Source organism: Dendronephthya gigantea, unplaced genomic scaffold, assembly GCF_004324835.1.
Source record: "Dendronephthya gigantea isolate DGI-Jeju-01 unplaced genomic scaffold, DenGig_1.0 000172F, whole genome shotgun sequence".
Lineage (NCBI taxonomy): Eukaryota > Metazoa > Cnidaria > Anthozoa > Malacalcyonacea > Nephtheidae > Dendronephthya > Dendronephthya gigantea.
This window is the reverse complement of record NW_021163182.1, coordinates 316,892-342,772: the sequence shown is the minus strand read 5'-3', so window position 1 is coordinate 342,772 and position 25,881 is coordinate 316,892. Positions and strand designations below refer to the sequence as shown.

Here is a 25,881-nt window from a genome sequence, read left to right as displayed (position 1 = left end):
GTTTCGACTTTAAGTAAAATAAAATCATGTTCTCGCTTCCTTAAACGCTTTTTCCTTTTAGGTGGAAGTAGTTTTTATAAAGGGTGGTTCAGGCTACTACATATTTTACCAAATAGAATTTTGTCTTTGATCAATCCGTTCTCGATATTTCTTCTCAAGGGCGGAACCCCATATTTCAATTCCAAAAGAAAACAGTGACATAATAAGGGCGTCGAAGAGAGTTTTTAACTGTTTTTTTGAGTAACCATATGATCCGCACATCCTCAAAATGTACATTCGACTACTAGCTCTAGTTAGCAATTTGTCAACTTGAATGTCCCAACACGACGGATCATTAATCAGGCCCTTGTCCATGTTTAACAGACATTGATTTGTACAACTTTAACAGACATTGATTTGTACAGTTTCTGCAGAATGGTTTGGCCGGAAACCTGATTGTTGCTTACAAAGAATTTCGTTTTTGCTAACTTAGCTGATCGTAAATAACTTTTTCCAAGATTTTTGCAGTGGCGGGAATAACGGAAAAAGGTCAGCGTTTCCGCATTCAGTTTTGTCTCCTTCCTTGTAAATTGGTGTTCCTTCGCATACTTCAGGTCGTCTGCATGGAAAGACCCCAGTAGCTAATAGAAGATTAAAAATGTGTAGCAGAGAGTCATGTATGACTTCTCCTGCTAGTTTGATAAGTCTATTTGGAATTCTGTCGAAACCTGGCTTACAATGACATAGCTACAATAACATAGCTATACACTGTTTACCAGCGTTCATATAAAATATTAAATCATTATCCTGATTAGCATGTACCGTACAGGCGGAATCATCTATATCATTTATATTCCTAAGGCCTGGATTTCCGTCCATGTCATTTAACAGTCTTAGTCAGTAGCATAATCAGTAGTGTTTTTTCATCTTGGCAAAACAATTTTTCAACAACAAATTTTTTATACAAGCCATATGCGAATGTTATACGACACTTCAAAATCACAATAGATCAAAATTCAAACTCCAAACGCGCAGGTATTTGTAAAAGACTAAAAGCCTGGCAACGTTTGGATAAAACAAGCAAAGAAATAACTTAAATACTTACATATATACTTTATTTAATTCACACAAGATTCCAATTTCCAAAGAACGGTATGAAGAGGAAATACGAGGTTCACCAAGTCGTTTTTGGTGAAACAGTGGTATGTCACGCGAGCGCGCATTGCATTGTGGTAGATCCGCAATGCATGTTTGTTGAAATATGTAATGAGGTTTTGAACAGCTATACAAAAGTAGCTTTCTGCCTTGCTCGCTCGCTTAATGTTCGCTCGCTGCCGCAGCAATAATGTTTCATCCTAATTAGCATTTGTATACGCAAATATATTGCTCGACAACAATTAGCACTTATTTAGCTACTGCGAGCGAAATATCTATTCATAAAATAATTTCAAATGGATAAACAGTCCAAAGGTGGCACGTCCAGGTGCGCCCCACGTGATTAAAGTTGTTATTTCTTAAAGGATAACACGTTATTTTACTAAGCAGGGGGTATCCCGGGCGTCATCAAAATTTCGTCACTCTCATGTGATTGACTCTCGACCGATGAAACGCTACGAACACCAAACTTTGACACGTGGTATATAATAATGCGATATATATTTGCGCCTCGCGGGCAAAATATTTTACTACAATAAAGATAATTTCTTTCCAATAGCCAAACATGAATATCCCACAGGATATAGAATATGGCATACAATAAGTTCAACTGTTGTAACGTATTACCAATTTCTTTAAATTGGTAATAAGTTACAACAGTTGAACTTATTGTATGCCATATACACAGAATAAAATTCACTAGTTAAATTTTTGGCAGTGTGCAACTTTTTCGCGCATAATTAAGGTTTGAAACATTTCGAAACATTACCCCATTAATTATTATTATTATTATTAAGTCTTTACATTTAAAATCTAGCCACAACAGACGTGCGACCTTATTAATGTACAATATCTAATATGACTAAAGTTCAATCCGTTCTCGATATTTCTTCTCAAGGGCGGAACCCCATATTTCAATTCCAAAAGAAAACAGTGACATAATAAGGGCGTCGAAGAGAGTTTTTAACTGTTTTTTTGAGTAACCATATGATCCGCACATCCTCAAAATGTACATTCGACTACTAGCTCTAGTTAGCAATTTGTCAACTTGAATGTCCCAACACGACGGATCATTAATCAGGCCCTTGTCCATGTTTAACAGACATTGATTTGTACAACTTTAACAGACATTGATTTGTACAGTTTCTGCAGAATGGTTTGGCCGGAAACCTGATTGTTGCTTACAAAGAATTTCGTTTTTGCTAACTTAGCTGATCGTAAATAACTTTTTCCAAGATTTTTGCAGTGGCGGGAATAACGGAAAAAGGTCGGCGGTTTCCGCATTCAGTTTTGTCTCCTTCCTTGTAAATTGGTGTTCCTTCGCATACTTCAGGTCGTCTGCATGGAAAGACCCCAGTAGCTAATAGAAGATTAAAAATGTGTAGCAGAGAGTCATGTATGACTTCTCCTGCTAGTTTGATAAGTCTATTTGGAATTCTGTCGAAACCTGGCTTACAATGACATAGCTACAATAACATAGCTATATATACACTGTTTACCAGCATTCATATAAAATATTAAATCATTATCCTGATTAGCATGTACCGTACAGGCGGAATCATCTATATCATTTATATTCCTAACGCCTGGATTTCCGTCCATGTCACTTAACAGTCTTAGTCAGTAGCATAATCAGTAGTGTTTTTTCATCTTGGCAAAACAATTTTTCAACAACAAAATTTTTCCAGAAGTAGTGTCCAACGTACCGTTCGTGATCTTTCGTATATCCGACGATTACCTAAGATGGCATGACACACATCCTGAAAGTTTTTCAACTATAACAGTGGTTAGCCGCAAGAAGTTCCAAAAACGCACACAACCAGCACAAGGGAACCACGAAACAAACAGACAAGTTTGAGAATAAGATAATCAACATGCTCCAGGACAACGATTATCGAAATTTCTATCGTATTTTGTGTCCTTTTTTACGTGCGAGACAATATTTTTTTTGCAAGAAAAAAGCCGGTATACTTGTAATTAAATCGTAATGATTATTGTGAAAAAACATCTGAAATTGGTTCACTTCCTCCAAACCACCCAACTCTAGCGAAACATCGGCCTTTTCGTGCAACTCATATGCCAATTGTGCTTGGAACGGTCTGTCAGAATTTCGTATTGGTCGATCTCTACAATCGTTTTCATGTTTTGCAATCGAAACAATCAAAGCTCGAGCTAATTAGATTTCATCTTTGGTCTGAATACGAATCACCGATCGCTTTTCGAATTAATTTCAGACCATTTTGTACCCTCGTTTGGATTTTCAACATGAATTAAGTTGACGGTAACTGCATCATTAACTAGGGAGTTTTCAATACGTTACATTTATGAAACTCACAATCAAAAATTGGCTACAAACAATAAATCAACCAGTTTTTAACGTTCATATCTGATATATGTTGAGCTAAAAGAGTCTGAAAATTTGTAACTATAACTTAAAGTAATAAAGTAATATAATGCAGTAACACTGCCGTCGTCTTTCTGATTCTTTTCATCCGACTTTCAAGGTTCGTTGGTTGGGTAGATTGGTCCTGCATTCGGACCCACTTCGGGATTTCCGTTTTCTTCAATTGGCATCTGAACCAAACTGTTGCCATGAATAAGCAGGTCTTTCATTTTTGCTACAGAATCCCCAAACAAGTAGGTTTTTCCATCAAAAACATTTTGCAATAACTTCAACAATCTCCAATATGACTTGCTAAATAATTTTGCCAAAATTTCGACTCGGCTGCCCTCCTTGTACATCGACATCATCGGATTGTTCACGATGGGCCAAATACCATCTTCATCGAAAGGCAGTTTTTTCCCTATGTACGCGAATGTACTTGCTTTCGACCCAAGGCACTCCTATAGAAAGAGCACAGTTTCAAAATACAAATAACATGAAAATATGCACACATGAAATTAAAAATAAAGATGCGACTCTTTAGGATTGTCGCCATCGCTTAAATGTGGCGAAAAAAAAAGTTTTATCGTAAATTATAGAAAATAATAAAATAGAACAATGAGACAATAGAATAAGCCAACCAACCCCATTTTGTGTGCTCAGAATAAAACCCTAATAAAACGGGTTTTTTTATTCCTGTTTTTTTTCTATATTTAATATTGTATCTTTCGAACATTTTAAAACAGGAAAATCTGAATTTCCAGTTTAGTAGACTACCTTAACAAGACGGTCTTTACTTCTATTATGCCTAATAATTGTTTCATCCATCGTACGGGTTAATGAAAGGGTAAAACACATCTACATAAATCTGCCAACCCAACTAAATGTAAATAAATTCCTGTTCTCACCGTGCAAAAATATTCAAAGCAAAGTGATAATAAATTGTTTGTATAGAATACTATAAAAAGTTCCCGAATCATATTGAGACTTTAGAAATATATTGCTACAGCTGTCATTTAAAGTGGAGGTCAAGTCCCTCTCTGTACATCGGTTCTCCTCATAACAACCGAGGGCCTAATTTCTATAAAACTTTTCCCAAATTTTAGATGTTTACCATTTTTCTGCACATACGCTCTAATATACGTTCATTTTGCGAAATATTTTGTATTTTAAAAAATATATAGATGTTCAAAATGTAAACAAACAGTAGCGTAGCCAGCCTGTCGATTTGTCCCGCTATGCTAATATTTTGGTGTTCACTGACTGTGAAAACAATAGATTTCTAAAGACATGAATACTTGACTTGAACTTTAGATTTTGTTATATGTGAATGCCCTGGAATGCCCACAGAGGTAAAATTCCAGAGAGAATGTTTCCGCAGAAACAAACTGATAAAAAATGATGAATGGACGACTTGCGCTTTAGACTAATTTTTGATCGAAGTAACTAGAAGAAAATAAATCATCACAGCTAGAAAGATCTTACTTAAATTAGTGCAAATGCAAAGTTTGGCTGCGAAATGTTGTAAAATACGGAAAATATAGCTACGCGAAGTTGGCAAATTTTGTATACTTTTGTATTACGTGCGGAAATGTGTAACTAATTTAGTTACACATTTCCGCATGCAATACAAAAGTATACAAAAATCAACAACTTTGCATCGCTATATTTTCCGTACTTTACAAAATTTCGCAGCCAAACTTTGCATTTGCACTAATTTAAGTAAGATCTTTCAGAAAATGTCCTTTTTATCGCCGAGGTAAGAAATTAGTCTAAAGCGCAAGTCGTCCATTGATCTAAACACGTACATGATCAGGATCGGTGGTTTCAACCTAGAAAAAAAGAGAGAACATTTTTGTTTATAAAGTTATATGTTGGGCTTCCATATTTATTAGAGCTAATTCCCCCCCTGCCAATTCTCCAGCTATGCGCTATTGCTATATAGGTGCTGTGAACACCGCGGAAAAACGTCTGCGCACGCGTCAATTCTGCCTGTAAGTGAGATTAAAATTAATTAAAAAGCGGTTCCGAACGTTTCCGAAGGCTAAAAATGGCGGCAAAAAGGAGTGATTTCATTTGTGTCTTCAAATCCATATTTCGAGGGCATAAATAAACATTGCATGATAGAAACTAAGAGAAAAAACGTCCAGAGAGTCCTAGAAGTGGCATCCTACAAAAACACCTGTAAAAGGTTACTGTTAACAAATTTTTCGTCTCAAACATTTTGTTTATCAAATAAGCAACGACAGTTTCCGAACTTTTAATTGAGACACGTTTTATTAAAAAAAAACATGTCGCCAGATACAAGACGTTTGCGTGTTCTCAATGATTGAAAATTAAGATGTATTTTACAATTTAAATATATTAGAAAGCTTAACTTTCCGCGGGTTTTCTTAACTTTTAGGTTTAAACTTTTGTTTTCGAAAAATATTCTAAAGCCACCCCTTAAAAAAAGGCTAGAAGGCTTTTAATTTATGTTCTGTCTGGCGGTCTTGTATATTTTTGCCTTTTCTTAACTTATATTTTATCAAAAAATGGGCATGTTTTGTTCCAAAAGTTGATATTTAGATTTACCATCATATTTTGATATTTCGGCGCGTGCGCAGACATTTTTCCGCGGTGTTGGTGCTGTGTATTTTAAATGTGATTGGTTCATTCGTAGTCACATGACTTTAAATAAATGCAATGTTTCCCGCCAGATAAACAAGTGAAAAATTGCTGCGCGTTTCTTGTCATAACAAAGTAAAGTGGTTTTTTTTAAATGAGATTGTTTTGTAAAATGCATGCTTTTGTTCCTATATAACAAAACACCTAATGTTCGCTACACCTCGGGAAATAGTGAGTTTTATAATAACGCCCACCTTAGCTAGATACTATATTGTTCTAGTGACTCTCGTTTAAGTTGTTTCTCAATGGTAGAGTTGTAAAGGCAGATTACTAAACTTCGTACAAGTTTTTTTCACATATGATTAACTCCTTTTTTTTCTGGCTTCACTGATGAAAATCAAGCGAGAATGAAATGAGTTTTTAAACTAACCTTGCTATCTTTTTGGATCGTTTTTATATGACGTTTGTTCGCCATTGATGCAAACTTGTAGTAATGTGATAAATCGGTGTTCTGGTCCAGCGGATTGCAAGGCGAAGATCCCTCGCCCTCTTTAACGATGTTCTTTATTGCCTGCACAGCCGTCCCAAAATCATAAACTTTCATCACTTTCTTTCCACTTTTCCCACCAACTTCAAGCTGATTCTTTTTACCATCGAATTTTAATAGTCCAGCACACTGAAGCTTTGCCATCACGATAAGAATTGTGGTATACAAATCACCAATTGTGTTATGATTCGTTAGAATATTTTCACTCTTCATAACAACGTCATTGTACAATGTTAAAACATCAGCGCACGCCGGGTCTTCAGAGTAAGTAGATTTGGCATTGGTAGGATTGTATAAAGTATTTTTAGTTATTTCGTCAATAGCATTAATCAGTCCATTTTCTTCGAGTTCCTTAGACGGCGTTTCAAGAACCATGTACACGTTACGAATTTGAAGCATCGACATCTTGTTGACGGTGATTTTAACTTCAGGATGAACTCCACCTGGCAGGTAGCTGGGATATGACGGGACAAAATGTTCAGCAAACAAATTAGGATTTCCATCAATTGCATTCAAAATGTTAGACACTTGGGCCAAGTGATGCATTTCGTCGATTAAAATGTCTTTCAGCATGCTTTTTACCTCAGTATTATAACCCTTCTTTATTGAAAGATAACCAGTCAGGTATGGCGGAATTGTCGAATGTTCCAACTGAAGTGCCGTCTGTAAAAGGTGTTTCAGGGTGAACATGTCAATTCCAAGATTTGAATATCCATATCTGGGAGTGTCATCTTGTAGCCACTTTAAAATCATCTGAACTTTACCCGGAGACAAATCTCTTGTGACGGGCATATAACGTGGATCTTCCACGTCGAGCGACATGATCTTTGTGAGTGGGTATTTGTTTTTAACAACTTCAAAATAATTTGAAAGGTCCAGGAAGTTTATTTTCATCACAGGATACAAAGTCGCATATTGTTTGAAAATTGGTTTTACATGCCTGATCCAGTTGGGCTGAGTTGGAACCTCAAACTTGTCCCAGACAAGTATGACAATTGCTGAGTTAACATCATCATCGGCGGGTGGCTCTCTCCCGGATAAGTAGTATTTGAAGAAAGAGACGTCTCCATTGATGAAAAGTCTAGCGTTGTCTGGGTCTTTTGTGGTCGTTTTGAATTCAAAAATACCATGTCCCTTTTTGGTGATCGATCCAGAGGGGGAAACACTTACATTAAAGGAATCATCTTCGGAAGGTGGCTTTCCATAAATAGTCAAAAACAGGCGAACATTCACATCCTCTTCTGGCACAGCGCGGTGAACCCAACGTGTGAGGGGGTGGATTTCGACACCTTGTCTGTCTTCGGCCAAAACAACTTGTGTACACATTCCGTTTTCATCTACCTGTCAATGAAACCGAACAAAAAATTGCATCAAACAAGTACTGAAAACCACATAAAAACAACGCAGGGTTTGTTACAAGCGCACTGTATCTGAGTAAGTATAGAAACTTTAGTCTTCTTTTCGGCTTGTTCCAAATGTGACAGTGAGGTTATAATTTATTAAAAATCCAAAAATTAAGGAAAATGAAGAACATACGTATATTTATGGAAAATGGAGAATGACGAATATACGCACCTGTGCCAAAATAACTCTACGCTTACTTATATCCTGCTCTCCAACATCAATCTGGAATACCCCAGATGTAAGCGTGTACTTTTTCAGGTCATTGAAAGATATACGGCCAAATGGATTCCATACTTTCGGACATTTTATATTGTCGTCCTCATTGTTATCTGTATACGCTATGGCCATGTTTCCAATTGATTTCAATGGAATGCCTTCTTCTGTAATACCTAAACTATTGCCCAAGTCAATCAAAATGGTTTTCTTCTCCTGATCATAAACAAAAGGAGTGTACCAAAAATCTGGTCCAGTTCCAATAATCGGCTTGAGCATACGGCCGAAAGTAACATACGGCGGGGAATCGCGACCTGAAATTCCAATTGAACCAACGATTCTACCATAAGAAAAGTTAGCTGTCGTACTTGAAGAATCGTACATGTCAACGTTAAAACGGATTGATAATTCTTTCTTGTCACTACGTTCTAAATGTTCTTTAAGGTATTTCGTTATCCGCGAGTCTTCGCTTCTATTTCCAAACTGAACGTTTTTAAGAACACTTTGATAGGCAGCTCCATAAACAGCCAAACCATGACCAGCTTTCATTTTTCGCCACATATACCGAAATCCAACTCTTTGAAAATCAGCTTTAAAGAAGTCTCTGACTTGCATTGACCAACCATAAATTGCGGAAGAATCCTGGAAATGTACATCAAGGTCAACCAGCTTCGCACTTCCAGCAAGATTACTATCTGCATTAAGAAAAAACAAAAACATATTTCACACTGTATGAAGTGAGTTCCAAGACCAATGCAACTGAACTACCTGCTATAAAACGAAATTACTGGATCACAACGCCAAAAAGGGGGTGAATTCCAAAGTTTGCCTATTAGAACTTCAGACGTGTTTACCGGAATTTCGCTTCAGGGCGACACAGCGGAAATTGGTAAGACTCGATACTTAGGCTTCAAACTTGCTGAAAAAAATTTATAAATAACGAACAAAGTATGTCTTGCACAAAAGATTTGAAGCTTGCACATGGCAAAAATGAGTCGTCTGAATCAATAACCTTGTGTATATTTCAAGACTCAAAATGGCCATTTCACAGGTACCTGATGTGTATGATGAACAGTCGAAAGATTGCAGAATGCGTATTCAGAAGAATTAAAAATTGAACTTTTAAAAATTATTCAACAGTTTTCTTTTTGATAGCGATACTGAAACGCAAAATTGTGAACAACTGATCAGATTTTCGGGTTGAAACTTCATAAAAACCAATTTCTGCGATGTTCTTCAGGGCATGGTCCAGGGGTGAATAGAACTGGGCAAAAGTTTTTATACCTTCAAGTAAGGTGTTAATCAGCGCGTCATCGCTTACGAAGGAAGTGCAAGCTTCATTTGCGTAACAAACTCTTGTAATTCGCGTCTCCCTTAAACGCCATGCGGAGCTCCCGGTTGGATTCCATCCCACGCTTGTTTTGGGAAAGCTTTCCGTATCAAAATTATCAGGATAATTGTTTATAGTCGACTGATCAGCTTGAAATCTTCCAGCAAAATGAATACGGGGAAAGTGAATATAAGATTGATGCTCTGTGAAAAAACAAAAATGTTACAATCTACAGCACGTTCCGTACACGATGTTAATATTTTAATGATTCGAAGGAAATGATGCATGAAGTTATATTTAATCAGTTATTTTATCAAACACCTTCCGACATTAGTTTTTTTTCACATCCTATTCAACGTCTCATTTTTTTGCTTTTGGTTACATTAAACGTCACAGTATCTCAAATTGAATACACTATTCTGCTTGGTCCTGGGTTTGTTAAGCAAAGAGATTTTGCAAGTCCAATGAGTCAAGAATTTCAAAAAAGTGATGCTATATTTATGTTATAGTTCCAATTGTGATTTGTAACAAACAATATTTAGCTACCTCGTTCGTCACAGAAAGCACCTTTAAAACCTGGAGCACAATCACACTGTTTTTCTTCACATCTTCCACCATTTCTACAATCACTGTCGTCATTACAGTCTGTAGCTACAAAAAAAATAGGGACAGCTCCAAATGCTCTCTAAACGTGGCTAAATCTATATCCTGGCGTCAGCAGGTCATATGTTAAAAGCTACGAATTGATTGTATATGAATTCTATTTTTAAGGTTGAAAAATTCACCCAGTTAAAGAGTTTAAGCTCCAACGGGTCTATATTTTTACAGGCCTCATTTAAAACTGCATGGTTGGCTTTTCTTGCACCGGTTTAGTTGAAAGCAAGAAAAAGTCCGAGTTTCTTGATCTTAATTTCACTATCAATAATATTGATGTGCGGATTTGTGTTCAACAGTGTAGAACATCTTTAATTCCGCAGTCCTCAAGTTTAATTTGCCTATTAGCAGCGTGCGGGGACCAGTTTCCGCTCCAAAAAAGTTTGCCACTAAAAATCGCGGACTGCTTATGTGGTACGTTATTTTGCAAGAGGTTAATAAAAATCTCAGCTATTTTTTTTCTTCCCGTTTATGCAGAGTGATTACGTTCAATCTGATCCTCAAGATATTCAAATCTAGACTGCAAACGCTTAGAATAAGTTCCTGTGCGCCTAGTTAAGATATTTGAATACAGTCATTGTTTTTATCACCTTTTATTTTTACCAGTTACCTTTCTCTAAACACTGTTGACCACTATACCTAATGAAGCAATTGCATCCTACTTCTAGACATTGTCCCTCTTCTTTCAACTTCAATTTACAAACTCCATGTTCATTACATTGCTCATTTATTTCTACAAAGCAAAAAAAGCATTTTTATTGAGAAAAGTCACGCGTTGTAAAACTGCAATTTAAATGGCTCAACTTATTGTGTAACCTACTAAACAAAAGATGGCAAATGAACTGGGGTTCTAGGGAATTTCAAAATCCGAGGACTCTACAGTTATTAGCAAATGATTATTAACGGAAAGATAAAGACATAAAACAGGATTTTACTCATTCATAGTCTACGTCACAAAGCAATCACGTGAGATTGCGCGAGCAAGCTCCGGCAAGTTTCAAACATGGCAGACACGCAGGTGAATGACGCAGCGCGGAAGATTCAGCACCAAGCTCAGACGAAGACGTAAAACTGTTGGAAGACGAAGATGAAGAGACATCAAGCGCCTCAAAGATTAACAACACAAGCGACAAACAACCGATGTCCAGTAAAATGTGGAAAGCCATCGAAGGGCTCCAAGAAGAAGTTGAAGTTTTAGCGGGGGAGCGTTCGAGCGACTACACCGTGCAGCTCCTCTCCCCAAAGCTTCACCGATGCAAGGGAAAAGAAACATAGTAAAACAAAACTTGACTGCTCCGCTCCACCAGGGCCTCGGAACAAAAAGCAGCGCACTGGTTCGCCAATTCATGACGGAACTCTGGATGTTCAGACGCAGAACTATCAGCCATGCTTGCGACAAACGGAGACGAAGGAGAAAGCCAAGATGGCGCTTACGCGTACGGCGCCAACGACAAGCTACTGCAAGGGTTCGAAAAAGAGACTCAACAGAGGTGACCCAACGGCTCCAGACGTCGATAAGCTTTTGGCAAATATTGCAAACAAACTAAAGAGAAACTAAAGGATGAGAAGCTCAAACAGAAATTTGAACAGTATGCCCGACCCGTGAACTGTGAGAAAATGAAAGTCCCAATTGTAAACCACGAGTTGTGGGGCAAACTTCGACCACCGTTCCACCTAAGACTGGCAAACATCCAGCAAACTATGACTAAAGCAGCTGTTGCACTTACAGAGGCAAGGGAGCAAATAACCGAATTAAAAGGTTTATTAGAAGGTAAAAATGAGATAATACCTGCCCTTACAGATCCGAACTTTCTTGTTTATCATGCTTATTGCGCAATCAAAAACAGGCCACTGTGTCTTACCGTGGCAAAAGCTTGCCCTGTGATTGGTTTGCTACACTGCACCGTGTCCAAACGTTACTATATTTAGTAACAACTGCGCAATAATCTGCACGCTGACCGTGTCAACTAGGTGCTGTGATCGCAGCTTCTGAATGCACAACTAGCTTCCGAACATACTCGGGACAATTCGGCAAGCGTTCGGAAACTGAACAATCATACTATGAAACAAGGAATAATATTTGGGAATTTGCTCCCACTTTTAGCAAGAATTGGTAATAATATGGCAACGATTACGAAAGATATTACTCAAATTATTTGCTTTAGACATATATTTCCTTAGTTTTGGTGTGATTCAAAGAATTAATATGTAATTCTAAATAATGTGTGAATATTAGATTGCATTTCGTATCCAAAAAGATGAAGCTAAAAAATTCTAGATGGGAAAATCTGACCGTGGTCGATACGATCCAGATCCACGCCTGAAAATATATTCTCTAAAACTCTATATGCAAAAAAGGGATGGAAAGCTTTACTCGGTAGAAAAATTCTACTTACTTGTATCACATGTACGCCCGGTATACCCTGATTTGCATTTGCATTTGTACTTGAATTGACCAGTACGTACAGGCAGACATATACCGTTGTTCTTACATGGCGTATCATTGCACGTTTCTATAGATGAAAAATAAGACATTGTGTTCTATGCTATCAACAAGACAGTAGAGTTTATGGTGAAACAGCCGTGGATATGGGGATTAAAGGGCAGGATTTCCTCTCCCGAAAAATAGTACTGCGGGGGGTGGGAGGTAGCGGGGGTATAGCAACTTTAGCAATTAGAACTTTTTTCAGAAATATACCCTAATCACTTCCACTGATCAGGGACCGGTTGTTCAAAGGCCTTTAGCTTAAACGGTGGATAAGCAAAAGTTTACAAAATAATACTCTCACACATCTTGGGTATGACTGAATCCTATAAATTTTGCATTAAACACGAATTTTCAGTTTCATTAAAAATTATTTACGTAGAAATATTTTAGTCCAGTTGTTTAATAAATAGATAATTATTTTTTTTTCCATTTTGAACTTATTGTCGCTTTAAGCTGAATGCCTTTTGAACAACCGGCCAAACGCATCATAGTACTAAAAAAAATCAATCAAGGCTACTGATCAAATTCAACCCACGAATCTGTCTAGTCCTCTGTGAAAGAATAAAAAATCGGCTAATAATAGAACTGTAATTAAATTTATAATACCTTGTATGGGTCGATATTGTGAGAGAGTCTGAGATGGGGGAGAAATATAAATATTATGTATGCCCTAACTCAGCCGTTTTAATCCAAGATAGACAAAAACAAAACTATTCACCTGGGGCCGGTTGTATCAAGCCCGTTAAGCTTAAACGGTGGATATAAGTTCAAAATAGAAATCAAGTCTATCGTTTTATTCAACAAGCAAACATAATGTTTTTAGCCTTAATACAAAAATACTGTTTAAAACTACATATTCAGTGCATAATATTCAAGTTGACTCTTTCAACAGAGTTGTAAGAGTGTTATTTAATTTTGACTTATCCACCGTTTAAGTTAAACGGGTTTGATACAACCGGTCCCTGCGCTCACAAATTTAAACGTATCAACAAAGAAACTTGTCGGTATTTACCAGTAGGTGCTCCACTGTTTTCACAGAAAGGAATATCCACAGTTCGCCCATCACAGGAAAGCTCTGAAAAAGTAGTATGTGGCATTTGGAACTGTGAGTTGAAGAGACAGAGGTATGACTGTCACAATACAGATACTTGAAATAGATTTGGCTAGCTTTTGTTTTTATTAATAATGGTAATTGTACTGAGTGGAGTGCAATTTGGTGTAAAATCAAACGTGTGATTAGTAATCAAAAGTGTGTGATTTGTAATCAAAAGTTTGATTTCACAGCAGAATTGCACGACACAAAGTGCAATTTCCATTTTATTATATTCATTTTGAAATCATACAAAACTTGGCTTGGAAAGAATTGTAAACGGTGTAAAATGTGAGTAATTTTCATTTCTTTTTGTCAAGAAATTTTGCCGGGCATTTAAAAATTCAAAATAATAAAATTTTGTTCCATTTTTCCCTGTAATTTGATTGGATAGTTACACTGAAATACTAAATCTGATTGGTTATAGTGGTGCAGAGCTTCAATCTGATTGGCTTATAAATGATGTGATTAATGCTCAAAAATATTGCGATTTTGGAATTAATCACACTGTTTTTAACCAATCAAATTGCAATAAACACCATTGATTTCAAAATGAATATAATAAATTCGAAAATTTGTCAGCATATTCCCTGTAGCAACATTTATATATACATACCTATCTCATGACGCTCGCAGCTAACCCCAGAGAAGCCAATTGGGCAAATACATTTGTATCCATTTTTATCTTTTTTTTCGCAAACTCCACCATTTTGGCAAGGAGCTTTGTAACATGGCGAGTCTAAGAACGACATGCGTATTCAAATTGCATAAAAGCTAGTAATCACCAATTTCATAGAATTAAACAGAGTTTAACAAATCGAGGTGAAAATGAATAAAAGAAAAAGTAAACTACTTTAAGGTGAAGCAGGGTTGGCTTTGGCTATAATATAACAATAGAGTTGATGTTCTTGGGCATAAATGTGTTTTTGGCCCGACTCCGAACTCATTTTAGCCCGAGCGTAGCGAGGGTTAAAATGTGTTCCGAGGAGGGCCAAAAACACATTTATGCCCAAGAACATCAACTCTATTACTATTATATTAACTTTAAAGGGCAATTTTTATATAAAAAAACTACGCAATGGGGAAACACTTCATTCAATTTGGCGACAATACTTGCAGATTTATTTCAAAATTGTACCGTTATAAGTATATAAAATTCTACTGCAGTAGAAAATAGTTAAACAGTTCAAAATAACAACAATTTTATTCTAGCTTCTCTTAACATTAAGAAATAACTAGAGTCATTTAGCGGAATTAATATTAATAACACAATTGTTAAACTGACAGTTCGCTAAAATTTCCTGCACTGAATGGGTTTCGTTTGAGGACGAAGACAGACTGACATTTAATCCGGTATCGTTGACCGAAGTAATGTGGGCATTTTCTTCACAACCCAGAGATTCGCCTGATGTAAGTGAACGACTGAGGATACCGGAACAAACACGTTTCTGTGAACTTGAGCTATCGTTGATATAAAAATTCAAGCTTTGTTCGTTTCTGTGCTTCGTAATGGCGCAAATTTGTTTGGCATCCACCCCGGCTTGATGCAGACTTGTTATAGTTGAGGCCCGTACACAGTGTGCGGTGTAGACTTGCGAAAGGCCTGCCTTTTTCGATATCTTGGGCATTAATTGAGAAATTGTATTTTTTCCCATTGGCTCGTTCTTGAACCAGCAAATCCCTGACATATCGAAGTTTAGCAGTGGAGTTTGAAAAAGTGCTCCCCAATCCGGATGAAGTTTTGTGAACATAAATTTTAGTGCAGCTATAGGATCTAGTTTTGAACCTGGTATTTCATACATCCTTACATCTGAGTAATCTTGGTCTTTTTGTTTATAGCCGCCTTCGTGGTTCTTGGTCTGCTCTGTGTGCTTAATTATAACATATTCTTTATCTTGGTCGTCCTTGTTAAACTCGAGGGAATCTTTCGTCAGGTCACGCCAACCTTCCCTGCCTCTTCCGCCCAAATAATAACACAGACTAAACCACACAAACTCAACGAGCTTTTCAGGACTTTCACACGAAAAATAAGACTTTAGTTTTTGCATATCTCCACTTTCGATTGGGCTCTTGTGCTTTGGCTTCGGATTTCCTTTCTTGTAATACGACTTGCAAACAGCTTCGAACATTTTGTTCGCTTGCAAAAATTCGGGATATTTTAGTATGTTGATGGGTCTTGAAATGGGGTGGCTTGTAATTTTGCGGTGAATAGCTGCTCGAATACCAGTCAAAGCACTTGGTGTGAGATCCTTTTTGTCCTTTTTGGTTTTTACTTCTGCATAAAATCTCCTCAAAATACCGCTCAATTCAGTAGCGTCTACGACAGCAAGGTCACAAACAATCCGTCTCCTTTGGCACCACTGCTCGAATTTACTAATGGCCCACAACGTTTGTTTTTTCGTATTTTTCGGTACTGAGTCCTCCTCGAGTTTTTGCAGCTCTTCTTCATCCAACTGCGACGATTGGGAACACGCCTCTTCGGTAAATTCTGCCATTTTAAACTATTTTAGTATAACAGTAACACTGACATAAACAAACCGACAAATCGAAAGCATACGAAATGAATTTTTAGCATCAATGTAAAAACAACCCCTACTTCTGATTGGTTGGATACAAAGTTCCCTTTCTTCTGATTGGCTTAGATCAGCGGGCTAAAATATATTTTAGCCCGGCAAATTTATCATTTTAGCCCGTATAATACACCACAATGCCCGTCAAAGTTAATATAATAGACGTTAATCAAGTATCGCTTCGCGTTCATTTTAAAATATATTTTACGATCGAAAATTATGCAAAAATTGAAATAACTCTTGAACAAAATCTCTTGATGATATAGTTTTGCACTGCTTTGCACGAGTTTTCGCAAAACGAAGTTTGCAATTTTGAGACAAGAAGTTCTTATCACAAGGAAAGATTGCTGCCGAAGCTCAGAATTAAAATTCTTTTGTTTCTTTGTAAAATCAGTAAATGTCTCTGAATGGAGAAAGAACCAGAAGTATACAGTTAATTAATAAAACCTAGCTGCCATGATTATAAGGGAAACTTTAGTATGTAGAAATAAATAAAATAATTTATAACAAAATTTAATTGATGCAATATAACAATCATAAACTGATAACGGTACGATAAAACTGACTATAACAAGTTACAAATCTATAATGCCTAAGACTCCATGCATCAATCAATTAAGCTATTAATTAAAAATCTTTCGTGTTAATCAGTAGAGAAACAATATATATAGCCAATTTCATATTTAAAATGCTGAGGTGAATATGAATTATACGAATCAGTGACAATATAACCTGTTTGATTTTTGCAGACATGATGATAATGCAGTAAATTTGGGTATAGAATCTGCATTTTCCGAACACCTTGATTCACTTTGCAATAACTGTAGTTTACTATAACTTTATTTTTGTTTCATGTCCATCGATGCTTTTCTACGAAGTGGTAACAAGGGCTGTATATATCATAGGTCAAACTTGCTCTAATTCACCCCCAACATCAATTGCAGTAGCAGGTAGCATTTTGTGAACAACACATTCACCATAATATTACCTTCTACAAATATTGAGGAAAGATTTCAATGATAAAATACTGTTGATTCATGCAAAAATGTATGATCACCCTCTCATGCTCTACTGACACTATTTGTCGTCTCAACAGACAGCACTGAAGGTACTACAGCTGTGATAACGGTGTCTGTAATTTGTAAATACTCTTTATTCTAAAACATAGTCTAAAATATAGTCTAAAATACAGTCTAAAACTAAGTGTCCGATCAGAGCTTTTACATACACTCTCACATATGACACTATAAAGTCATTATAACTTCATACTACTCACCTCCTGAAGTTTAAACCTCCCGTGTTATAGAAAGAATTAAATCAATAAATTACTAATACAAGTATAAACATCAGTTCTGGATAAAATAATTAAAATTCTTTCACGTATATCACCCGTCAGATACGAGCGATGAGAAAGAGATAAAGACATCGATCCTTACCTGAAATATTCAAAATTTTGCCGATCATGCATGCCAGAAGTATACAACAACAACGTGATTTATATATCCTTTCTTCTTCACAAACATTACTTGGAATTTCGCATTATTACTTTTCACTTCATGCCCGTTTATAAAAGTTGCCATGTTGCGAAGAAAAAAAATAATATCCTAACTTATAGTTTTGGCCCGTTTTTGAAATACAAAATGACACAAATCGAGATTGTAGCAGTTATAAATTCGGCGGTCACGTGGTAAGAGCTCCACTACCACGATTAGTGCGCTGCGTCGCTACGCTCGGAAGCAAAAAGTTTTCTTTTTTACGATCATAGCTGTTGATGCAAATTGCAAATTGCACATACACGAAAACACTCAAAAAGGCCTTTATGCATGTTGAAGGTTCGAATTTTATATATGAAATAGTATATGAAATAATTTTATATATATAAGTGGCAAGTTATGGTTAAATTTGATGAAAATTAAGGTTTTGGAATGAGATATTAAATCATCAAGCGTGATCAATTCAGGTCCCCAGACCTTTAATGACGCTAAGGTAAGAGCGAATCATCTTCCTCCCTCTTTTCCTCTTTGAAATGTCCAGATAATAACTTACCGTAGCAATGGTATCCATTTCCAAACGAGTCAGGCGGACATTTACATTCGAATTTTTCATCTCCTGTGATTTCCTCGCATATCCCAATACTGCCACATGGATGATCATCGCATGTTATTTCTTCCAAAAAGCACATAAAGTTCGTTTTAAGAACAGTTCATGATGCATCGATAACAAATTATTGTGAAAATATTGGTGACAATTATTAAGTGCAAGAGAGAGGATCAGCAGTTTGACGATACGAAGCATGTAATGTTTTTATTTAACGGTCAAAAGGCTTTAAAAGGCAACTTGGAACGAAAGTAAAGAAAACGTGAAATTACACTCTTAAATATTCAAGCAAAATTCGTAAATATTGGGGTGAATATATTCACGTTCATATATGAACGCTTTACTTAGAGTATTAATTTATATATCGCTACCACAGGAGACATACGGTATCTGAAATTATTTAATACAAATTACCTTTGCAATTACCGCCTTTCAAAATATATCCATCTTCGCACACGCAATCACCGTTTAGGCATATTGCATGAGGGTCATTGCATTCGTCCTTTGTTTTACAAGCTAAAACAGTACGAAGGATTTAGATATCATGGTCTACCGGTCTTTCATTTCCAATAATAATGTTGAAATAAATCCCATAATATTTCCTCTTAGTATTTTTGCACAAGTGAATATAACAAATCCTACATTCTGATCGGTCAAATTTTTCGTATTATGCTGTTATATTTACCTTCAGGGGCCGGTTGTTCGAAAGGCATTTAGCTTAAACGGTGGATAAGTTAAAAATAGAAAACCAAATTAACAATTTGGTTTTTTATTAACAATTTAACAACTGAGCTGAAATATTTCGATGTAAATATAGTTTAATTGCATGTCCATGGAAGTACACATTGAATGCATGAGACGCAGGTTCAGTCATTCACAAGATCTATGAGAGTATTTTCAAACTTCGGCTTATCCACCGTTTAAGGTAAACGCCTTTCGAACAACCGGCCCCAGGGGCCGGTTGTATCAAGGCCGTTTAGCTTAAACGGCGGATAAGTCAAAATTAAATAACACTCTTACATCTCTCTTGAATGAGTCAACTTGAATTTTATGCACTGAATATATAGTTGTAAACAGTATCTTTGTATTAGGGTTAAAAACATTTAGTTTGCTTCATGAATAAAACGATAGACTTGCTTTCTATTTTGAACTTAACCAACGTTTAAGGTAAACGGGCTTGATACAACCGGCCCCAGGGGGCGGTTGTTCGAAAGGCGTTTAGCTTAAACGGTGGATAAGTCAAAAATGGAAAATAAAATTATCTATTTATTGAACAACTGAGCTGAAATGTTTCGATGTAAATGGTTTAATTGTCAATGGAAGTACATATTAAATGCATAAGATGCAGGTTCAGTCATTCACAATATCTATGAGAGTATTCTTAAACTTTGGCTTATCCACCGTTTAAGCTAAACGCCTTTCGAACATCCGGCCCCAGGTGAATATAACAAATTTCAAAATGGCGGATATAGCCGTTTTGTGACCGCTTCTTACAAAGAGATAAGCGAACGATAATCACCTCCCTTCGGGGAATAATTGTTAAATATAAACCTAGCCGGGGGACACCATTGAAATACACTTAGCTGCAATTCACAATACTAAGGCTTCAAACCTGGTGAGAAAAACTGGGATTTAAAAACACTCAACCAAATATGTCTTGCACACGGCAAAAACGAATTGAATTAATAACCTTGTGTATACTTTAAGTCTTAAAATGGCCATTTGACAGCTGTCAGATGTGCACGATAAGCTGACAAAAGATTGCAGAATGCGTATTCATTTTAAAATTATTATATAGTATTCTCTTTGATATCGATACAGAATGCACAATTGTGAACCAGTGATCATATTTTCGGGGTAAAACTTCAAAAACACCAATTTCTGCGGTGTTTAGCCGGGGTATTCTGGAAAAGATAAAGGATTTCTTTGCTCGTATATTTTCGCTAAACAAAGATTCAAAATAGAGAAAATAGAACTCCCGTATTCGAGCTTAAAAAGCCTTGAAGGTGGAGGCTATAGACCTTGCGAAACATAGTAAGCGCGCCTTCGCGCAACTGGAAACGAGGCTTATTATGTAAAAAACAATTTTTATATTTTTGGCTGTACAAAGCTATCCGCCGAGTTATCAGTGGCATAGCCAGCCTGACAATTTGGTCATGCTATGCAAATTTGAAGTCGTTATAGAATTATTAATAATATAAATACTAAAATAATATAGATTATTAATAATATAAATACTGAGATAAACTCACCTGTTTTTGCAGTCACAGCATGTCCCCATACTCCAAGACGATCAAGTGCTTTAACGGCAACTGTGTATTCTGTATATGATTTCAAACCAACCAGGAGAGCATTGTTCATTCCCCCACGAACTTCTGTTACTTCATCGAGTGCACAATCATTTGATCCAGACAATTTCAATTCCATATACCCAACAGTATATCCTGAAATGCTATCATCCAGATGGTTCCAGAAAACCTTCAACGTGCTGCTCGTTCGTTCTGTATTATAAATTCCTGGACCGCCTTAATCGAAGTCAAGAAAGAAAGTCTAATGCTTACACATCACAATATTAATGGGCAAAAGGCTATACCAGGTGTTTCGATAAAACGAACTGAAATTCATATATTTCTATGCAGGATAGATTTCATTCGATATTCAATTACTATCATTAAAAATTAATTCGATATTTATACGTGGAATAAAGTCAGCATCGGTTCTGCTCATGTTTTGAATTTCTTTGAAAATAAAGTCTATCTCTAATTCATTTAGAAATATTGTTCGCTTTTATTGACATCGCTTTAATTTAGGGGTCATTTGAGTTTGGCATGCCAGTAAACCACATAATATAATGCTTTAATAGCCAATACCTAAGGCGATATGGCACAAGAGCAACAATATTGCACAGTGGAACACCTTCTTCTCAAAACCTTTTTTACCCAAGAAAGCAGAATTTTGAGGCAACGTAATGCTGACTGTTGGTCGAAGCATGTAACAGCTTGGCACACATCATGTTAGGTTAGCACAAAGAAGAATGAAAAGAAAATTACTAACCTTTGCAATTTATACTCTCACGACTCTCACACGCACAATTGCAGTGAAGACATTTCAACGCGCTCCCGCAATCCGTGTTCGATGCGCAAGCTATGAATAGAAGTATATATTAGAGTAAAAATAGAATAGAAAAATAGTAAGAATACAGTTCGTTTAGATGCGTAGCAGCATTGACCCAGCTTGCAAGTAGAGAACCTTGAATTGAACGATAATCTCGACCGCGGGCTTTATCGCTTAGTATCCACTATTCAGCAAAATATATCGGACAAATTAAAGAGCCTACACGTGCACGTGTCACACTCTCGAAAGTTTTGCATGAAAGTGCGTGAAAAATATAATGTTTTAGCTTTGTCAAAGACTTTCAGTAAATACCCAAATGAAATCATTGAGTTTGTTAAGAAAAACGTACACGTTTTTACAGATAATCTTTTGTTACAAGATTCATTTTCACTCGAAGCAAGACCGATAGTGTACTCGGTACACACGGCTAATTCATACAAATCCGTTTTATTATTGTTGATTTCTTTGAATGACCATTCGGTTTCATCTGCCTTTTTATAACAAACTAAGTAATGCAGGTCATTGTCCACGAATACTGTCATCGTCGTACTGGTTCGTCCAATTTTGGAAATGTTTGGATCCTTCGTGTCACAAGCTAAAAGCAAAGATTATTACCATAAGGCCATTTCTTCGAGTAGGATGAATGGGGCTTTACTTGAAATACTTCAAATAATTCGTCATTTCTTGAAATAATTAGTCATTGCATTGCAAAACAATGAACGCGTGTAATCACGTCTGATATATTGATAAATTTTAATAAATTATTGGATATATGGTATTTAAGGGTATATATCCGACCGGGTTTTACTCATCAGTTCTGCTGATGACAATGCCGGGACGCAGATTAGAAAGTCGCATAAATTACGCATGTTTACTTTAGCTCTTATTTATTCAAAACTATATAGTGAACTAACAATGTGCGAGATAAGAAATTTACATTACGACTGGACATCGTCTTTAAGATATCACGAGTTATCACGGCGAGGTAGATGTAGTGTAACTGTAAAAAAATTAGATTCCGTTTCTCATCTTTATTTTTTAAACATATTTCCTGCTTTCCGCAAAAGGAGTAAAATTTCTGCTGTGGCATACGTCGTTAAACTTGACCATGAAGATTACTAAACTGATGTAAACCTAAATTACTTTTAACACAGGATGTGAGAAAAATTGCAACACAGTTAGGAATTTCCGAAGAAATCTGCTTTGTTCTTATGCAAAAAATCATTTAGATTCTTTGGCATTTTAAACAGCTTATAATTGTATATTCATGCAGTATTACTATATATTATATTCATGAGTGACAATACACATGAATTGGAACACCTGTATAACTCGGCAAACTTTTGCTAAAACGCTTCTAAAGAATTATTAAAAACCGCCGAGAATAAGATAATGTTCACCTGAAGAACTACCAGCATCTTTAGTATAAATCTGATTAGCCCCTCCTTTTCTTTCAGAAGTACATTCTATACATAAATATATAGTTCAGTTTAGTAAAGAAGCGTGTTAAAGTGGCGAACACCTAAATTTAGAATGGATGGCTTCCGCGCTATAGGACATTTTCGGAAAAGGCATACTGAAATTGGAATTTTTTTATTTGGAATTCGTTTCTTTTTCTGTCTACTTACCCTGTGGCTTGATTCCTGTCACTGCCTGACATACGATCCAGACCAAGACTACAGTTGCTTTCATTATCAGTGATCTATCTAAAGATGCAATCACTTAGTTTTTTAATTTTTAAATTCCGCGACATTTTCCACTTGGGATTGATTCTATTCAGGCTGCAATTCAAAACTATTATAGCCCAGCGTTAACAGTATTCTTTCGGCAGCACATATATACAATGCTATTCTACACATCGAAATAAAGGCCTCCACAGACAGCTAGCTAGACCGCTTAATTGAGGGGTGTGTATATTCATATATTCATGTTTATCTACCGCAGGAACAATAGCCACACAAAAGAAATTAGTCGGGCATAAGATCACATTATGAATATACACCCCCCCTCCCCCCCCCCAATTAAGCTTCTAGCTACAACCATTGAACTGTAAACAAACTGGAATGATAACCCAGGGAGGAAAATTGAAGCCAGTGCTTTTAACTTTTTCTGAGTTTTGAGCCGAAATACTTAACGCCTAATGTTGAGCCGTATATGAAATTAAAGCTATTAAACAGTTATATTTCGTGTAGAAATTTCGAGACTTGAGCTTAAAGGGAAATATCTAAAAAATATTTTAAAATTTTCCGGTTTTTTGCCGATTTGTAATTGTTTTTGTTTTTTTTAAATATATTTCCTTTGCAGTTTAAGTCTTGAAATTTCCACACCAAATGTAACTTCTCAATAGCTTTAATTTGACACACAGCCCAACGTCTGGCGTCAAGTATTTCGTCTCAAAACTCAAAAAAACTATTTTGGCTTCAAGCTATAAATAGGGATGTTTGTCAGGAGTTATCGTTCCAGTTGTATAGAGTTCACTGGCTACAGCCCTGTCCATAGACTAAGAATTTAGTTGTCTACAACTATTTGTGATCGGATAAATGATACAACACATTGACGCTCAAATACTGATTTAGTAACCGAAATAGCGCGGAGATTAAAAGTATAGTCGACAAATAAAACAAAAATTTTCACAGACTATAGAAAAACGCCAAAAAATGAGGCCGTCGACAACTACGCAGTTTCCCTTTTCGAAAAGGCTCTAAGATTACTAAAAAAGGTTATTTATGTAGGTTAGATGATGATCTTTTGCATTCGAGTTAGCGAATTTGAACGTCGAGGTACACGGTAAACGCTTTCACGTAATGACTGTGAACCAGGATATGTGTTCATGAATTTACAAAGAAATGATTCTTTCTACTGGGGGCTTTCCGTTTCAGACTGAATTTTTAACGATCGAAAGATATTCCTCGCTTGATTTCCTTTTGAATAGTGATCGGTTAAGGGAATCCGCTACGGTTGAATTCTTACAATTTCCAAAGAAGATAAGCTGAAAATTTTGTTTGATCAAAAAATTCGGGCTGGCCATGGTGGAAAAGCCAAAAAGCTGGTTTATATACCAACGCGGTTTTTATATACGCACGTACACGAACAGAAACTTAAAATGCTTTTAAATTTTTATCATTTAACATATAGATCAACAAGTGCATAGGAAAATAGGCAGCCACCAAAGCCACCAAATTCTTTCAATTTTACTACGTACGTACGTGCGTATGAAAAACTTTAGCGCCTGTTTATATGATCCCGTCTAGCCGGGACGGGATGTTTTCATCCGGCTTAGCCGGGAAACTCGCCTAGGCGGGATGGCGTGTTTATATGGAGTTCATTTTGTAGTGCAGGTTCCTTCGACGGCATGTTTTATTGTAGAAAACGAATATGCCAATATATACACATGCTCCTAATGTATGTTAATCGCGAATCATCCCGGCCAAGCGGGATGGAGTGTTTATATTGCAATTTCTCGTCCCGTCTAAGCGGGATCCCGGCAAGACGTGCCGGGATCCCGCCTAGGCGGGATGGAAAAGTGGTCATATAAACACTAATTAGTGTTTGTATTACAAGCGGGATCTCGGAAACTGTCCCGTCCCGGCTAGGCGGGATCATATAAACAGGCCCTTAGTACGTGCGTAAAAAAGGCTTTAGTACGTGCGTATAAAAAGCTTTAATACGTGCGTATAAAAAGCTTTAGTACGTGCGTATAAAAAGCTTTAGTACGTGCGTAAAAAGCTTTAATACGTGCGTATAAAAAGCTTTAGTACGTGCGTATAAAAAGCTTTATTACGTGCGTATAAAAAGCTTTAATACGTGCGTATAAAAAGCTTTAGTACGTGTGTATAAAAAGCTTTAATACGTGCGTATAAAAAGCTTTAGTACGTGCGTATAAAAAGCTTTAGTACGTGCGTATAAAAAGCTTTAATACGTGCGTATAAAAAGCTTTAGTACGTGCGTATATAAAAAGCTTTAATACGTGCGTATAAAAAGCTTTAGTACATGCGTATAAAAAGCTTTAATACGTGCGTATAAAAAGCTTTAGTACGTGTGTAAGTAGTATACAGAAGGGGGGTTCTGGAGCAGGCGGTGCAGGCGGTGCACGATGCACCGCCGATGACGTCGTCGAATCTTAAATATTTTAATTTATTCAGGTAATTTTAATATAGTTGAGCACTTGAGCTTTGCCGGTTTGTTACTCAGCAATTTCGGTTTATTTTCATGCGATTTCGCTACCGTTTATTTATCTACATCGTTCGGTA

At 36.5% G+C, this 25,881-nt stretch overlaps 1 protein-coding gene and 1 long non-coding RNA gene across 2 annotated transcripts; both read right to left on the bottom strand.

The window, feature by feature from the left end:
• Nucleotides 1-3,506: 3,506 nt before the first annotated feature.
• On the bottom strand, nucleotides 3,507-20,365 carry LOC114538017. Its single transcript, XM_028559128.1, has 13 exons — nucleotides 20,356-20,365; nucleotides 18,932-19,033; nucleotides 18,467-18,586; nucleotides 14,467-14,589; nucleotides 13,773-13,835; nucleotides 12,669-12,785; nucleotides 10,883-11,005; nucleotides 10,165-10,269; nucleotides 9,573-9,821; nucleotides 8,247-8,983; nucleotides 6,555-8,012; nucleotides 5,326-5,349; nucleotides 3,507-3,978 (listed from the first exon to the last, which is right to left on the bottom strand). The coding sequence occupies exons 1-13, from the start codon at nucleotides 20,363-20,365 to the stop codon at nucleotides 3,634-3,636; spliced, it is 3,576 nt and encodes a 1,191-aa protein (XP_028414929.1). The 3' UTR covers nucleotides 3,507-3,633.
• Nucleotides 20,366-22,027: 1,662 nt separating this feature from the next.
• On the bottom strand, nucleotides 22,028-23,337 carry LOC114537991. Its single transcript, XR_003688664.1, has 3 exons — nucleotides 23,260-23,337; nucleotides 23,032-23,097; nucleotides 22,028-22,226 (listed from the first exon to the last, which is right to left on the bottom strand). It is a non-coding gene; the product is annotated as an uncharacterized LOC114537991 (long non-coding RNA).
• Nucleotides 23,338-25,881: the final 2,544 nt, after the last annotated feature.